The sequence below is a fragment of the Serinus canaria genome, chromosome 4 (genome assembly GCF_022539315.1).
Source record: "Serinus canaria isolate serCan28SL12 chromosome 4, serCan2020, whole genome shotgun sequence".
NCBI lineage: Eukaryota > Metazoa > Chordata > Aves > Passeriformes > Fringillidae > Serinus > Serinus canaria.
Genome location: NC_066317.1, coordinates 17,177,841 through 17,196,492, shown reverse-complemented (window position 1 = coordinate 17,196,492; position 18,652 = coordinate 17,177,841). Strand labels below are relative to the sequence as shown.

The 18,652-nt window shown below is 41.6% G+C and overlaps 1 protein-coding gene across 5 annotated transcripts in view; it reads right to left on the bottom strand.

The window, feature by feature from the left end:
- The window catches only part of ADGRL3 (adhesion G protein-coupled receptor L3), a 488,937-nt gene that overhangs the window by 194,284 nt on the left and 276,001 nt on the right, over positions 1–18,652 (bottom strand). For all 5 annotated transcript variants that reach the window (XM_050973756.1, XM_050973751.1, XM_050973755.1 and 2 more), the window contains exon 5: positions 13,254–13,363. In XM_050973756.1, coding sequence (XP_050829713.1) covers positions 13,254–13,363 — 110 coding nt within the window. The remainder of the gene's footprint in view (positions 1–13,253; positions 13,364–18,652) is intronic.

Genomic DNA, 18,652 nt, shown 5'->3' with positions numbered 1-18,652 from the left:
TTTACTTTTTGGTTATTAAAATAGGATGTTATCCAACAAGTGGAGGGGAAGACAAGGTCAGGGATTTGGTTCCCATCTCAGAAGTGGCAGCTAAAGCTGCTGAGCAGCATGTGTTTCTTGTTTGAAACGTATCACTTTTTCTTATAAACAATAATATATACCATCTGTTGCAGCCATTCATAATTGATAAGATTTGGGCTGTGTTTGACTGCAACAACCCATTTCCACATGAGTGTAGATGTTCAGATGAAAAAGTGTTGCAAAGCAATTTGTTTGAGCTTTCTCAGCACAAATAACACCAACAATGTCCAACTGTCTCCAGGCACTCACATGGGGCTCTGGAAATCCCATTTATCATTTCACTGGGAAGCATCAGCATCTTCCCATGGCAAAAGTGGTTTATCTTCAGTGGGAAGGGCCATCTAGGGTTCAACTGTTGAACCACTTCACGACTGACCAAAAACTAAAGCATAACATTAAGGGCATTGACCAAATGCTTCCTAAACATTGACAGGCTTGGGGTATCAAGCACCCCTCCAGGAAGCCTCCTCCAGTGCTGGACATTCTCAGTAAAGAAACGCTTCCTGATGCTAAGACTAAGCTTCCTCAGGCACAGTTTGAACCATTCCAATGCGTCTTATCACCAGATCCCAGGGAGCAGAGCTCAGCACCTCTCTCTAACACATCCTTTCCTCAGGAATCCGTAGAAAGCAATGAGGCTGTCACTTGAACTCTTTTTCTCCAAACTTGACAAATCCGAAGTTCGCAGTGGCTCCTCACAGAAGCAGTCTTCCATCCCTTTCACTGGCTTTGCTGCCCTCCTTTGGATGCATTAGAGCACTTTAACATCCTTTTTATACTGTGGGGTCCAGAAATGCACACAACACTCAAGGTGGAGGCTGCATCAATGCTTAGTACAGCAGAATAATCACCTTTTTTGTTCAGCTGGTTATGCTGTGTTTGATGCACCCCAACATGGGGATTGTCCTCTGGGCTGCCAGGGCACTCTGCTGGCTCTCACTGAGCTGCTGTGAACCATCATCCCCAGGTCCCCTTCTGCAGAGCTGCGACTCCCCCACACCAGCCAAAGAATCCAGCAATTGTTCTTTTAAAATTTTGTCCCATTAATCATTGCCTGATGTTCCAGTCTATCTGAACTCCCTCTGCAATGCCTCTCATCGCTCAAGAGAGTTAAAAGCAACTCCCAGTCTGGGATCATCAGCAAACTTGCTAATAGTGCATTCCCATCCTATATCCAGACCTTTGATCCACTAGGCAAATGACCTTGTCATAGAAGAATACAAAATTATTTCAACAGGGATCTGCCTGTGTGAACCCAGGCTGACTGTGCCTGGCAACTAGACTATTCTTTAAATGCCTGTCAATAGTATCCCACTATGATCTACTTCCTAACTTTCCAGGAACTGGGGTTAGACTAACAGTCCTTCTTCTAAATTGGAATAACACTGGCTACCTTCAAGTCAGCAGTGACCTCCCCAGACTCCCAAGATACTCGGTAAATGATCAAGAGGGGTCTTCCCATAACATCTGCTAGTTCCATCAGCACTCTGGGATGATTTCCACCAGAGACCACAGACTTGTCAACATTTGGCTGATGCAGCTGGTTCCTCACAGTTTCACAAAAGGAAAGCCACTGCTCCCACACACTTATGGTCCTCCACTTGAAAGGAACAGGCAGCCCAAGGCCTACCAGGATTATTAAAGAATTAGGGAACAAAAACCAAGTAACATTGAATGTCTCCACTTTATCTCCATTAGAGGGGTCATCACCTTGAACAAGTATCACTCCCAGTGTATTCTTTAGACCTTCTCTTGCTATTAAAGTACTTTTTAAAAAGCTGTGTGTTATCTGCAGCAACACAGGCTAGTTTCAACTCTGATTGAGATTTGGCCTTTCCTGTCTCCTCCCTGCATGCCCAAACCACAGCTCTGTGACCTTCCTTTTACCAAAGAAAAACGTGAATGATTGTTTTTGTATACTCTAGAACTGGTTTGAGACTTTGTTAGCCATTTAATTTCATTTCTGAGACAAGATGGCAGAACAGACCACTCCTCTTTGAGAAAGAAATACTTTTCTTTTTCTCTGGAAATCTCTCCATAATATCATCACTGCACCACAAATTTCTCCCAAATATGAAGGCTCAGACTCAAGCTGTTTAATAGGCAAGGCTGCACTGATTTAAATACTGTCCAGTTTCACTCTCTGCATCCAAATTCCCTCCAGCTCAACAAGAAAACTCCCAAGTGTTTCCATGGGCTCTCATCAAAGGCATGTGCTGAAAGACAACTACTATACCTCTATTAAGACTGTTAAAACAAAAAAAAAAAAAAAAAAACAAAAAAAAACCAGAAAATACTGTCTAAAACTTAAGACATTATTTTAAATGAAACATGACAATTGAATCAGGTCATATTTTTAATGGATTCTACTAGAAACACAGACTTTTTGTTTTCAAAGTACCAGCCACAGAATGTAGATTTGTCACTTTCTGGTAATTACTAATATCCTCCCCCACCAGAGTCATCTGGAACATATTTAATTATTGACTTCATTGGAAATGTACATGGCACATGCTCACTCTTCTGAGTAAGTCTTTAAATGGACAAAGGCCTGTTTGTTTCTCCTCTGAAACCCCAGCCTGAGCACATAAAGGACCCCCCAAATTAGGCTTCTGTTAGTTGCATACACCATATATAAGATGCAAACACACAAGCTGACATCCATCAAACCTTTAAGCACATGCCTGGCTGGGAGTGTCCCAGTGGTGCCAGTGGGAAAAGCAGAGTGAAACCAGGGGTACAACTGTGCCTTGTACAAAACACCCACGTGGCAAATTTATCCCTGCTTTGCAGCTTGTGCCTCTGCATCTCATGCCATGGTGGGCATCAGAGCTGGCTCAGGTGTGCCTGTGGGATAGGAGCATCTTTTCTCGGCTGCATTTTAGCACTGCTGCCTCCACACCTTCAGCTCCACACTGATTACAGACTGAAAGTCCTTCTGGTTTCAGGCACTGCCAAACCTGAGTTAAATACCCAAAGCAGCAGCAGGATACAAATGTGATTATACTGAAGCAGGATTAATTCAGCCTGTGATAAGGAAAAGACCACCAGTAGAGATACAGTGTGATTTCATACCAAAGAGTCACTAGCCACTCCATTCTGCTCTCCCACACGAGGCTAGACTATGAAACTCATTTATCTTACAATTTCAATGTTTTGAGCCACGTCTGACTAATAAAAAAATATCTTTAACACCATCTATACATTGTTTCCTGATTTTTCTTCTCAAAGTCAAATACTCAAGCTCAAGTCTGCATTTGTTCCATGGACTTTACATTCCTTCCACCCTTCAGTTTTGCTGCAGAAACGTGGAACCATCTTTTAGGGCTGCATTCAGAATAGCACTTAAATGCACAATTTGCTGCTTTAAATAGTAACATAGGTGGAACGACGCCAGAGTGTTTCCTATACAGACATTAAAGGTAGATTTCCAGGGAAGCTCAGCTTTCATTAGGGCACCTAAATATAATAGACTCATTTTCAAAATCCCAAGAGCACAATAGTTCCTGTTCTGTTTAGTAGAACCATTATTTTGCAGATCTGAACATCTGAGGTTTTGGAAGCTTTCAGGTGCGTGAGTGTGCATCTGTGTGGTCCTGCAAGCCATTGTAAGGGATGAAATGGAAAAATGTGAGATTATTAATTTTTAAAGAAATAAAAAGGACAAGGCCCCGACGCTGCCTCTCCTGGGATAAAAAGAAAAGACTCAGCTGGATTACGTGGTGACATGCCAGCCCCAGCTGCACCAGCATGTGCACTCCAGCAAAGGACAAGACAATAGTTCCACTCACAGACACTGTTCAAGACACACAAGAGAGAAGAGAAAAAACCCAAAAAACCAAAAAAACAAACCAGAGTTAATGAGGTGCAGCTGAATAATACCTTCATAAAAGCAGAGAGAGAAACCAGGTGGACGTCATCTGCAAGGTAAATTAAAATTATACATCTCTGAGGATTATCAGTGAAAATTGAGATCTGGAAGGGAATTTACTCTTGATATTGGAAGGGATAAATACCCACTGTAAAAATACCCACTGTAAATCTTTTTATGTGGGCTTGTAGAGCGGAACAGAGAAATTAAAGATAAATGAGATTAAGGCATTTTTTAAAACTACATTAGACATTTTTAAGTTACCCATGGAGTGAAAAAGGACTTTGGAGGAGGAGATTAGTTTAGACCCTCAGCAATACATTCATCTGTGAAATCAATTGGAATAAATCTTTTTTAATCTGAATTGGTCATTGTTTCACTCCCCACCCCCTCACCCCACCCCTAAAAAAAAAAAAAAAAAAAAAAAAAGAAAAGAAGAGAAGAGAAAAATACACACCTCACAAAGTCCTTTAGAACACTTCTGCATAGTCTGGCAATCAGCCCAGGCAAATGATATGCTATGACTATTTTAAAGATAAGAAACCTTTAGAAATAAATTGCAGGATTTTATTTGGTGTTTTGTTTTTCAAAAGGATACCCTGAGGAAGGCCCTTTTGCCTTATTCTCCCACAATTCCTCCCGTTTTACTCCTCTTGGAAACAGCAGCTAACAAAAATCAAATACTATGCAGTCCATGTTTGTCTCCTTTGCCAGAGCTGAGGTGCACAGAACCGCTGGTTTCATGCAGGCCGATATTGTTAAAAGTTGACTGGAAATGTTGTTAGGAAGAAAAGTGGAGGAAATGAGGGAAAGAAGTAATACATTCAGATGTATTTGGCTCTCTTCCTGGGAGCTCTTTTAATATAAAGAAACTCAACAAAGTTGTATTTTTAGATCTGGAAAGATGCGTTTTTGTCTTTCACACACTAAAGGGATTTGTCTTAATATACTCAAATTTCCCCCCTCCCTCCTCCTCCCTCATGTGCTGGAAGAAATGAACTTCAATCCTCAACTCAGCCACTGGATACACATATTCTGTTCTCCCTATTGGCCAGAATAAAACCCAATAAATGTATTTCATTTCTTTTGTGGATTTATAATAGCACCTGGCAAGGATGGTCTTAATCTCCTTACACTGCTTGCACCAATGAAAGAAACCTTTGCAATACTTCTTGTAAGAGAAATTAAAGGAAAATAGGAATAAAACCTGGAAAAATAAATATTATTTCCATGAAGATCTGTTGTAAAACATATGAAATCCATATCAATATCTCCAGAGGGTGCTTGGCATAATAGCACAATTTAGGCAATAGGTTATTAAAAATGGAAAGAAATATATATTTCCCTAAATGATGACAGAATTTTTCAGAGACAATTGGGAAGTGTGGGCTCATGCTTAGGCAGCAAATTGATGGCAAATATCTACAAGTGTCATGTCAGAAAGAGTTGAAAAACACAGCTTGGTACAGATGACCTAAAGCCAGTGGGGTTCTTCCCATTGGTGCTCCAGAAAAGGGTTTGGAGGGGTCAGGCTGCTATGTTTTGTCAGCATCTTTATTAAGGTAGCACAAATCTATTTCAGATAGTACAAAGATGTCTCACTATTTAGATATGGAACCATCAGCTGAGAAGGTGGGAGGACTTCAGTCTATTACTTGATTGAAGAATAGCACCTATTTTCATTCTTCTTTCTATGCAGTATTGGCTACAACTCCCTTTTTGGCTGAGACAATATAAGTTATTTACTATGCTAGAAATGGCTGCGACAAAGATAAATTTCTTGAAAAATGCTAACAAATTTAGACAGTCTCAAGTTGTCAGGAACCTGACCCAAAGTTTGCTGACACTGAAAGAAAGTTTTCCTGCAACTGAATGACCTCTGATTCAGACTCAAAGGCCAAAGGCAGTTGGACAACAGACTGAAAGATTTTAAGCACCTTTTAGTTTAAATGAGTAGAATCAAACCAAACCCATACCCATACACTTTCTCACTAAAAATTCAGCTGCTATGGCTCAGTATTGGAAAGGAATAAATAGCGCATAAAAGTCATACAAGGAATTAAATTACCCCCTTACATTCATAATCTTCATAAAATAACTTACACTACGCATCACAGTCTTCCACCTTCAACTTCCATAATAAACCAATTATGGAGGCCCTCAGGAGAACTGACAGGGCTCTATATCAAGAAAAACAGCCTATGTGAGAAACACATAACAGACCTACACTAAATTCTTTGACTTATTTAAAGTCTGGGTCTCCACACTGCAGATTTTCTGAGAGTGAGGTGATGGTGGGGAGAGATATGAAATTTGCCTCTTACGCTCTACCACAGAAACCTTTTTATATTCTTTAAAAAAAAAGTACCGAAAAAAAATTCTCCCAGCTGTAAAAGCTTCAAAATATAATAAAAATATCAACATATGTGCAATCAAGCATCCCATGATCATCTGAGAAGTTCACAGGTTGCCCAGGCTGTGTCACACTCCAGCTCTCATCCATGGCAGCATCTCAGACCTAAAGGAGTCAAGCACAGCACTGTGGTGACTTTTCTGATAAAGAGAGCCTGTGCAACTCCAAGACATATGGGAGCAAAACCTGTTGTACATGGAGATTTCCAGAACCAATGCATGCTTTAAAGACAGAATCACTGCACGGAGGCATTTCAATACCTTAAGCCTGGGACTAGGGAGCAGCAAGCTGGTTCAGGACGCAATCACCTAAACACTCAGGAGAGAGCAAGAAAAAAAAAAACTTTTCACACAAAGGCTCATGCTGGCATGGGTGGAAAACATGAAGAAGTGTCTCTCAGCCTAGGGAAAGGACAGAGATGACAGGAGCCAGCAGGAGCTGGCTTTTCATAGAAGCATGCTGGAACTCAGAGATGCGCCAGGTAGTGATGGCCTTCCTACTATGAAAATTGCCTAGCATCTATCTAACTTCTCCCCACAAGAAAATCCATTATGTTCCTGCTGACAGCAGACCTTCAAACCAGTATGCATTACAGACACACAGGAAATCACCTAACTTCCTTATTTAAAGCCAACCTAATCTCATATTCAAAAATTAACCACGTTGCCATTTATTTCAGTGCGCCTTACAAAAATGTTCATTTCCCTTTGTATCAGGCTACTTGGAGTTTTCAAATACTTTTATTTCCCTAGCTCTTAGCTTTCCTTCCCTTTTTGAACATTATGCATGCAACTATTCAGACAGGTCAGCCTGCAGTTTTGCAAAGGCCCATAATATCAGGGTATTTTAACTCAGAGTGCTTTCCAGTGGGCTGTTGTGTAGGTGCCCTCTCCCCACAAACACACAGTAAAAGAAGACTGATAAGCAATATATTCTTTATTTCTGCCTCTATGGATGAAAAAAAAAAAAAAAAAGTAATAAACAAGCTAGCAAGCAAAGCTGGGAATTTCAGTGAGTACAAAAAAAAAAAAAAAAGTCTTTTTTGACTGCAATGCCAGGAAACTGTAAGCATTGGAAGAAAGGCAATTTGTCAGAAGAAGACAAAGATTCTCTGCTCAGAAATAATCATAATGGATAGTTATGTCTGCTGTTGGGTTTTTGGTTTGGAGGTTTTCTTGTTTGTTTTTTCTTTGGTTTTACTTATTATTCCCAACTCATGCACAAAAATAATATATTTAACAAATAAAACAAAGGAGGCCTGGCTTCAGGAGGGAATTCACTCATTACTGGCCAAAATGCCAACATTCAGGCTTAATCCCTTAGGAACATTTGCCATTTTCCCTGCTGGGCCTTGAGGGACCAAATCCTCTAGGGAGAAAACAAAACAAAGCAAACATAAAAACCCAGGGCAAAAGAAAACAGAGAAGCTGCAAGTCCATTTGTTTAACAAAACACAGCACTGCTCTCAGTGGGCAAACACTGCTTCTCTACCGATGGAGAAGGCAGCAAGAAAACACAGAGGGAAAGCCTAGAGGCCACATAATGGCCTTACAGCACTCCAGAAATAATTAAGAACTGTATTCTTGGGAAAAGTGGGCTCATTAAACTGTTTTCAGATTGCAATTTTGTCCCATCTTCCCCCTTCTCTCTCCCTTTCTACCAACAATCTTAGAGCAATGAAAATATCAGTTTGCTTTCTAGTGCTTGTATTCTCTTAAAAATGTCATTATTCAATTATCTGTCTATTCACTGGCCCCAAGGTCCAGCAGAGCAGATATTGTGAGCCTTCATTTAATGTTTTTAAATGCACTTCAGTCCACTTGTGATACAATAAAACTGTATTGAATTCTGTTCCCACATCACGCTTACCATCCCTCACTTTTATTGATACGTGAGCCCATCTCCTCTTCTATCAGCAATAAAAAGAATATTTCTAGCAAGGCTATGACCTTTTCTTCCATCACTACAGCAACTGGGAAATGTGATTTCAGCTTCCATGTTTAAAAAGAAAAAGAGTCCTAAGAAAGGAAAGGATGAAATATGCTCATGTGCTGGGTTTTTTTTTTCCTCCCTTCCTCTTGTTAGTATTAAAGAAGAAGGAAACTCTCTGTAAGCACCAGAGATGTGTGGTGCCTTCACATTAGCCCACACAGAAAGAAACAGAATGGAAATAAAGAACAATTCATCCTTCCCTGGAAGCCATGAGCATTTTTCCCTTGCAAGAAACATCCCTTTGAACAGATCTCCCCAATATTAAAAGCTGATGGAAGACTGGTGGCCTGGGTGTGAGGCAGGTTATCATCACAGCAGGATATGCCATGCCCGAGGCACCCTCCTGCTGCTGCCATCCTTTCCATCAATGCAGCAATGGGCTTGTCCTCATTGAGTCACCATCCTTTTGGCACTTTGCCCTATCCTATAGCTTAAATTTTCCAATTCCCTGTTAAAAAATCAGACTGCTTCTGAAGGACAACAGTGCACAAGTTATTCTGTGGCCTTCAAAACCTAGAGCCTAAAAGAACTGGGAGCTCAGGATAAACTGAAGGTAAATCTGACTCAGATACACCTAAATCCTCTTTTCAACGCTGTGCTGGATCCTTGGGAGCCTGTGTGGCTGATCTCTACAGGGAAATGAACAGAAGAAAGCATTCCAAAATACTTCTGGTGCTTTCAACTCATACCATGTTCAAAACCCAAATTAAAAAGTAAATGCAGACAATCCCTAAATTTCAGTCTAAGCCAGGGGGCAATAGCTGCTTGCATGCTGGCATTTCCCCCTCTTCTGGTCTGGAGTGCCACCCGTGAAGGGCAGTGCCACTGCCATGTCCTACAGAGCACATGTGCTTGAGAGAGAAAAGGGAGCCTCAGCTGGGTTGCTCACTCCATTCCTCCTTCTCCAAAATACCTCTGGAACTACTAAAACATGGATGGTTTGTGCTGTGAAGTGTCACGTACATACAGAAGGCAGCATTAGCAAAACCAAAGGGTGGGTTTGAGTTTCTCTTGTTATTGATAGTAAATGTGTCTGATTAGAGTGACAACTAGCTGGGCAGCTATCCCTGCACCACTGCTCCTGCAAAACTGGGCTCTCTTGCTGGCCACTGGTCTCGTGTACAGCTTTGGATAAATCACTTGTCTGCTTTCTGGCTCATGAGTAAAACAGGAAGGCCTTTAGCACATTACAAAGGCGAAATAAGAAAAATTTTACTCCAAGATGTACTGGCACCATGACAACAGGATTGTACAAGCACCAGAAGAGGATAGTGAAGTGTTTCTGCAACGACAGTGTTGACCTAGCTTTACAAAACCACCTCCACCACTGCTGTTCCCGTTACCCATTTAACTCTGCTCTGTAAAGGGAGAAGAGCAGAGGGATAGAATGCAGTAGGAAACAGAGTAGTGGATCAAGGGGACCCTCACCATGTCGGGCTTCTCATACTCACACACAGCACAAAACAGCTCAGTCACCTCTCCACAATGAAACATGTCCACAGCTCTGGCAGTGGCAGACTGCAGGTTTGCAGTAGTTGAAAACCATGGAAAATCTCTTTTGGTCAGTAATTATTAAAAGCAAATTCTATTTAAGAAAACAGGAATAGTAAATTAAGTATTTCAGAAGAAAAGGGGCAGTACCTAAGGCAAGAGTTAAGAGAAATACATGCCACATGCTAAGGCCTGCTTTGGGAGAGACAAAGTTATTTGGATTATTTTTTCTGATACCAGAAAAATAGGACAACTGATGCCACTGAAGCCTAACAAATTAGGTCTGCTATTTTTTTACCTGCTGATATTACCTACTTTTCACTGTCAGAGGGCAGCCTAAGAAGCCCAGGTGTCCTGGAATGACTGTCCATTCTAGTAGAAAGCTGCTGCTACCAGATAAAGCAACTACAGGATCAGGAACATGAGGAGAGGACTGGGCTGTCTGCATAATCATCTCTCATCTTGTCCACATGGTGAGAACAACTGCAGCCTCACAAAACTCTCCTTGTCAGGGCTACCTAGTGAACACACAGGAATGCAGTGTGTGGGGTAATGTAAAGGATGTTTTACAATATATGAGCTATTGAAATTAGAGGACATTTGGATTTCCCCCATCTGAGAGAAAAGGGGGATGATTTCCTCGAGAAAACAATATGAGCTAGTGGTGGAAAAGTTAATAAATAAATAATAAAATCTCAAGAGAAACAGACTAATGAATGGAGTTTTAAACCTTCCATATTTTTTTCTTTGGGGGAGCATATACACTAGCACTATACTGAGCACAAGTGCCTAAGGTCAGTCCTAGCAACATCTGTTAAAGGTGACTCCCAAACCCTCTCCTATTGAGATGCACACCCTCCCTTCTGCTGCTCAGCCAACACTTGGGTAAACCCACTCTCTGTCCATACAGAATAATTTGAAACTGTGAGGAGTAACCCATCCAACCAGACAAAGGCAAGCTGGAACTGCACACAAGTAGAACTGCCTGCTGAAATATTAATTCCTTTATTATGCAGCTGAGGTGCTCCTTTAGCAGATGGCCATATGGCAGACCCCTCCACTCCCCAAAGGCTGGCTGCACAGGGGCTGAGGCATGTGGGCTCAGTGACAAGAACTGACCTCTGACAATAACAGCGCAGAAAAGAAGGAACAGATTTCATCCACCAGGCGTGGCTTTGGTCCAGACATGCCTTTGCTGACCTACTTGCCCAAATTTGACACTTTCCCCATCAATTGGATGGCTTTCACTTAGGGGACACTCGTGGGGCCCAGGTGGGGAACATCTATCTACAAAGTGAATCTGACTGCTCTGAGGGAAGAAATAGAGGCAGCAACAAAGCCAGGCAGAGACTGAGGCAGGAGAAGAATAAAATTGAGCTCTAGGTCTCCCACTCCATGTCAGCACATGAAGGGACACAGTTTGCCTAAACACCTAGTTCACTGGTGCTACTCTGAATAACAACACCACATGAAGATTTGACCCAAAATTTTCTAGGTAACACACAACAACAGCCTCAGAAGACTGGACCCTGTTTCATCATGTGCCTGCCCTATGTCTTTTCCCCCTAACTCTATTGCAGAGGCCCTATATTTGATTCATAAGGAAATGGAGGAAGCAGCAAGCAAAGCTCCTACCTTAATTGCAAAAGCAGCATGTCAGCTGTCATTCTTCTCCTCCCTATATTCAGATCATTAAAAAATACTCAATCCCTACTGTACATTTATCACTGAGCAACCTCTTACAAGAGTTGTTCTACTTCTTGTACACAGGGCCAATTAATACTTTGGGGTGTAATACTGACATATTGCCTTTCTCACAAGGCACCACTATTCCTCTTTGTTTTATGTGCAACAAAGGCTGTGGAGGGGTACCAGGTAATGACTACTGCTCTACCAGCCCAGTCTCTGGAGGGAATAGCATAGCCTCATGCAAATCATAAATCACAGGGAAATACAACCTGCTGTGATAAGTTGAAACCAATCTTCCCTAACCCTTTCCATGCACAGTGTTGCTTCTGAAATGAAAAACCTCATTTAGAGTGGAATAACTCTAAACTGTATTTTGGAGGATATTCTGCTTCATAGGGTAGATCCGAAGCCCTGATGTCAGTCTTTCCATGAGTTTAATAGCTCACCCCATAAAAAGTATTCCATCACTGCATTTAGAAGCTTCACAGTTTTGTTTAGAAAAATCAAATATGGACACACTGAGACTGCTGCCAGCAGAGTATCTGAGTCCCACAACAGAGAGGTCCCCTTTACTCAGAGAGGTGGTCCTGGAGTTTCACGGAAACCAAAGACCACACAGTCTTTCCAGGCTGTGGCAGCAAGCAGGTGGCCACCTCCTGCCTGGGGGATGGGGACCACCCCAGGGTCTGTAAGCTCTGGTTTCCCCTCTGGACAGGGTGCCTGTCATGGCTCAGCCACGTCTGCTCTCCTGCAGCCCACGCTTGAGGCAACAAAGATGGTCTTAGTCCTCGAGCCAAACTCTGGCTTCCAGCAGATTGATGCCTCCTGCTGCTCCCCCAATACAACACTGTGGGCTTAAAGCATACATTCCCATACCTGCTTTATTATTTTGAGAGGTGTGCTACAATAAGCTTTGGCCTGTTCAAACAGAAAACCTGGAAATGGTGCTGTTATTCACCACCCAGCTCTCTACAACTGCTAATAAAAAGTGCCCTTCTCGAATTATCATTGCTATTTCCTTTTTCGGGTACACCCTTTTTGGCAGTAGGGCCTTAACTGCATGTAACAAATTTGGTTTCCACAGAAAACAAATTCTGAGGTACACAACTTTTTGTAGCTCTGAATTTCCCACTTGGCACATGTTGCTGTCATCTCAGGTGACTGGCTTTCTACCCTCAAAAATTCAGTCTAAATGGCTTGCCTGTAATTTGCCCTTGTAACTTTGGAAGCTTATAAATTAGTATTTTTCTACCATCAAACATCAAATTACCCAAAGCAATAGCTTCCTACCTCCTTGGTGATACAATACTGTATTTAAGGCACTTATCAAATGCCACCAATTACACGGACATAGGTCAGGTGAAGCACACTGCTGTATGATTGCAAGCATAAACCTCTGTAAAGAGAAGCTGTAAGCCAGCAATAGTGCTTCACTCCTCTGGTCTGCTTTCTCTAATGGGGTTTCCCAGGTGTTTTCCAAAAGATAGTATGTCACTGTTATGCTGTACAACATGGGAGACATTATGAGGATATTTTTAACCTAAGCACAAACCTGACACAGAGAACCATTTTTCACATCTTATCAGCTCAGTCTCATATGATGCACATGGGCTGCTTTACTTGCCCTTGAGCAACAAGAGACAAGCTCAAGGCTGTCCCAATCTCCACAATAAATCTCTACTGAAATAGCAAGTGCAAATATATCAGGATACATACTGTAAGGGACACACTCATACTGCACTTCCAGGTACTTGTACGTCCCGGGGCACGGGTCTGGAAACACATCAGGGCCGGCAACAACCGCACACTGGGTCCGATTACTGCATCTGGAAAGCAACAGAGATCAGAGTCAGAAAGCAGACCAGACAGAGGGACAGGTCAAGAAGCTGAGTGGCCCCTGAAGTGTCAAAAACATGCAGGAGCCAGGACTTCACCACCACCTGGGGAAGCTCAGCAGTGAGCACGCAGAGGCTGATGGCAAACACCGACATCTTCATCAGCTCATTGTCAAAAGAGAAGAGACATGGCACAGCCCTTCCCATCCAGGAGGTATTTCTTTAATCCCAGCATCCTCACAAATAAAATGCAAGGAGTAAAGCAACAATGGCAGCAAAAATAATCATTGCATGTTTTATAGCAGACATAACAATATGTTTTGCAACATTTTTACAAAGTGTTCCCACAAAACCAGTTATCTTGTACAATACTGATTAAGCCAAAGCAAAGACTAGAAACAGCAACACTTGAGTGGGAGAAAAAAAAATATCATCACATAAGCTGTCTAAAAACCAAAATACTGTGTTCATACAAGGCCTGTAAGAGAAACATCCCAGTCTGATCATTCACAAGACAACACCCTCGCATTAGGCACAAATGGCTAAGCTTTATTCCATCATTCTGCCCAGCATGGATGCACCTCCTGAAATGAGGTACTTTTTCCAAAAAGCTTGATCTCCATGAAGAAGACAGAAGGAAGTGTCCCTGCCTGCTGCAGTGAGCATCTTTCAGTTTAACAGCACACACACAGAGGCTGGGTTCTGCAAGATGCTCTTCCTGAGGCATATACAGGTCCATGAGTGACTGACTGTGCATGCCTAGAAACCCACATTTGCCTCTGATTTCATGGGACAAACACCTCTAATGTACAATTGGTGATGCCAAAATATTTAGCAAACAGTGATTCTATAGAGAAAAATCATCTGCTTATTTCTTTGCTTAAATAAAAAAAAAAAAAAAGAGAAAGAAATATTATTAGTTTTTGATTTTTCTGCTTTTGCATGCCAGAAAGAGACCTCCTAAGGGCTAGACCACTGCATTTATATTCTTTAGGATTCTGCCTCCTCTGCCATGAAATGGGACCCCTGACCCTCCTGCCCTTCCGGCAGAAGTGGTAACATCCAGCACAGAATACATTTAGGTCTGCAGTGGAAACGCTTCATGTTTACCTGAAGCTACAGTTTGTCAGCCTTAATGTGGATTTTATTTGAGCCTGTAAATTAAAATTGATTCATTAGCAACTGCCTTAAGCTCCATAATTTCTTTAATTTTATGGAAAGAATAATAAGAGCAGATATGCTTGCTCATCAGGCTGTTTTGCTGGATACCACATAATCCAGAGGGCTGGGACATTCTCAAGTTTTCTAGCTGAAAGACAACAGTTATCACAGCAAGTGACTAGCTTTGTTATATACACAGAAAAATAATTTTCTTAACAGAAAAGATAACTGTCCTTACCCGTGCTGGGATATCACAGGTAGCTCGGACCATGCAAGTGGGCAGCTTTCCAGGAGAGGATTTGAACATCATCCAAAATTTCACTTTCAACAAAAATCCTTTACTGGGCTCAATGTGCCTTTCAAAAAGCAATTTCACTGGTCTAATCAATAGTCTTCCTGGCTGAAGGGACAGCACTGGCCACATTACACAGAATAACAGCAATGGATCAAAGATACCTTTCAAAAAGATCCAGAACTAGGAGGAATTGGAGGTGGGGGAAGGAACAAACACATTTAGGGTTCATCTGTGTTTTCTTTCTGTTTGCAAGGAAGCATTTGCTTTGAATGGTCAAGCATTTCCTTGTGGTCCTTTCTTTTTAATGCAAGAACTTGGACACATAAAACAGAAGTGAAAACACAACCTGGAAAGTTGTCTGTGATCAGCACAGTTTTAACCTCCTCAAATGCATGCTGTCTCCTGCAACATCACCAAAGAGACTGAAAGGTTCATGATACAAAGGTTTAAATAGGGAATGCAGGATGCACAGAAATGCAAAAGCTTTTCCCCCCAACTCTAGGACATCCTGAAGCCCCCCCCTACACTTTTCTGGAATGGGGGATGGCAAAGCCTACCAAGCACATGAACTTTCAAAGAAGTGAGATCAAATTATCAGTGCCACCTTGGGGAGGAAATACAGAAAACCAAATGAAAAACTTTCAAATAAAATCAAAAATACTATGTGGTGTCAAAACCTCACAAAATGAATTGAAAAGGGGTTCATATTAAAAACAAAAACAAACAAACAGAAAGAAACAAACAGAAAAAAAACCAGAAACAAACAGAAAAAAACAAACAAACAACAACAAAAAAAAAACCCAAAACCCAATCCAAAATGAAAATCAGAAGAATTCAACCTCCTCTCTTTTTCACACTCCTTTCCTGTGAGCAGCAAAACTGAATCTAGCACTGGGCATTTTGAGCTTCCTTTTATCATCCCAGGGTGAAACACACAGGTTTCTCATTCCAGCACACTTAAGGGAGGATGGCAATTTACACTAAAAACCATAGGAATAATGCCTCTTCAATGAACTATTGCTGTCAGACATCAGGCTATGGAAATTTTAAGGGGAGAAAGAGGTATAAACCACTCATCATTAAAGCTCTGGTTGCTCTGCTTTTGCTCAAGCATTTTATCCCTTTTACAACAGCTTCTTGGTCCCTTCAGTTTTGTCATATTTCTTTCCAGACAGATTAAAGGCCCAGGTGACACTAAGTGACATGCAAAAAGTGACACAGGAAAGGAGATGTGTAAAAGATGATGAATCTGTAGCCTTGAAAATGACAGGGAGAAAGACCATAATGTATTCATGCTATACTCCATTTCCAGCAAACCAGGCCATGAGCTCTTCCTTGTAAATCACAGGATTGTACATGGAATCTTGGGATTTCTTGGCACCTGGGTCTTGGCAATACTTGCTCCAAACTCCTGCAAGTTGTGAGGTTTAGTGCTGGGTACTGTCTGCCACTGCCCATCCCACTCCATTCCCCCTACCTTTTTTTTTTTTGTTTGTTTCATTTTTTCTCTCTTTTCTTGAAGGAAGATCTTTGCCAGCTACTGGAGGTACAGTTTGCCATGAGAACCAGCACTGCAGCAGCCGGTATGAAGCTGGTAAGTATGAATCTGTCTCCTCTACTGGGCAATCACAGAAACACCTCCCTTACTATACAGTAGCTCTGCATCACTCTGGATTTCCCTCCAATAGTGCAGGAACAGCTTGCACTGGTGGCTTTAGCATAACCCCAGTCACCTTTTTCACACCCATCCATATCTCTTACTGCTGCCTTTACACAATCACTCTTTTTTCTAGCACTGATTCATCACTTCCTTCAAAGAAAACCACTTTTCTTTCCCCATCATTGCCCTCAAGCTACAACTTTTCCACACAATCCTTGGCCTCTTGAGGTATTTCCTCATTCTCCATAGGTTCTGATGCCAAGCAAACAAGAGAACTGTGAGAGTACTCTGTGAATTTAGGGGACCAGATAGACCCTTTTATGCTATTAAAAGAATAGCTTCCATTTTATTAGTTTGTCCAGCATTTTTAAAGCAAATGTTCTGGAGACACAGGAGAATTCAGGTAGCCCCTCGAGTGTTTTTAGTTCACCTTGCTGTTGTTTATTTTGAAATCTGACAAGAAATTTATAGCCATCTTTTTGTGTGTGTGTTGGTTTGTTTTATGCCACCAGTTCCCTTACCCTCTTATGCCCTGAAGTGCAAGGTGGGCACATGAGTAAAGACACTGCTTCTCAAAGACCCTCTCCATGGGCCGCCTCCATAACTGCTGCTGGGATTTGTGGACACTTTCCCTAAACCAAGAGTGTCCACTCAGCTCAGCAAGACCAACCAAGAGACCACAAACCAAAGCAAAACCCAAGATCAGCAATTTCAGCCCGACTTGAGACACCAATTCCTGCCTGTTCATGTATGTTCAGGAAAAGAGAATACTCCAAACCCTCCTAAAAGTCAGTCCAAGGTACTTGGCAGTCTTTAAGCATCCATCATATCATAAACGTAAGTTCATGTTATTCACATTTATGTTTTCAAGAGGAAAAATCACCCTATTGGGAAAAGTGTAAATTTTTGCAGTTGCAAGATTATAGGAAAAAAAAAAGACAAAAAAAAAAAAATAGACAAAAAACCCCACCAAAACACAGAAAGAAAGGAAAAAAAAGGGGGAGTTCCCATGCATTCTTTCCAGCTGTATTTACTCCTACTTGTTAAGACCCCAATTTTGTCTTTCTATCTGGATATGTAGAAAAGTATTTAATCTAGAAGCAAGGTGTCAATCCAGTGTAACAAATACACTGTAACAGAAAACATGGATTATTTTTTCAGGACTTCTCCCAGTTCCAGTGGAAAATGACTTTCAGGAGTTTTAATGTGAAACAGGAATAGTATTTCATTTGTCATTTGTTTTGCATTTATAGCAGTGGGACTGAAGGAAACAATTGAGTTCAGGACCAGCTGCAGGGCTCAACTCTGCTTACAACTCTCTGTTCAGACTTTAACTAAAAACAACACCAAAACTTTATTCCCCTTCAGCAAACTTCCATTTCTTCTCCCTGGAATATTTTTATGATTTGTAAGTGACAAGGTCATCTTGTGACAATGAAACAGAAACACTTTAGATGTAAACAGCTGCTTATTCCTGCTGTGATATCTATAATTTTTTTTTCAATGCTGACATTGTTAATATATTTAGCAAGAGATCAAGAAAGGGAAAAAAAAAAAAGTTTGGTAGTTTATTTTCAGGCTTTCCAGAAACCTTTAAAGCATAGACACGACAACAACATCAGACTAGACATGTCTGGGGCAATATGTTTGTCAGAACAAAAATGCAAAGGCAGCATAAAATGAAAGATCAATTCCAAACAAAAGCCTTTCAGCATTAATCATGGCAGGTGCAATACCAGCAAGTGCTCCAACTCCCCACCTAGGAAGGACCAGACAATAAAAGCAGCTGCCTAAACCATGGAGGCAGGCACCTGCTGTGCTGGGGACACAGGGGAAGAGCAACGAGAATCCATGGACAGCTCCACAACAAGCCTAGAGGCTCAAACACTGATTTCATCCCAACACACCCTCCCCTTCTCCTTATCCTCCAGAGACAAGCCCTTCAGAGATGAAGCAACAATTTCTGCAACACAGAAGCTCCTGTGAACATGGCACAGTGGAAGCTACTACATGGGGAAGCCACCTGCCTCCTCTGAATCCACAGATTGTCAGAGTCTAAACTGGGTGTTCAACACCCTGAGGATCAGAAAACTTCACATCCACGAACTCAGATTTACAGGGCATGTACTGAGCTGCCACATCCAGCCCATGCTCTGCTAGCACA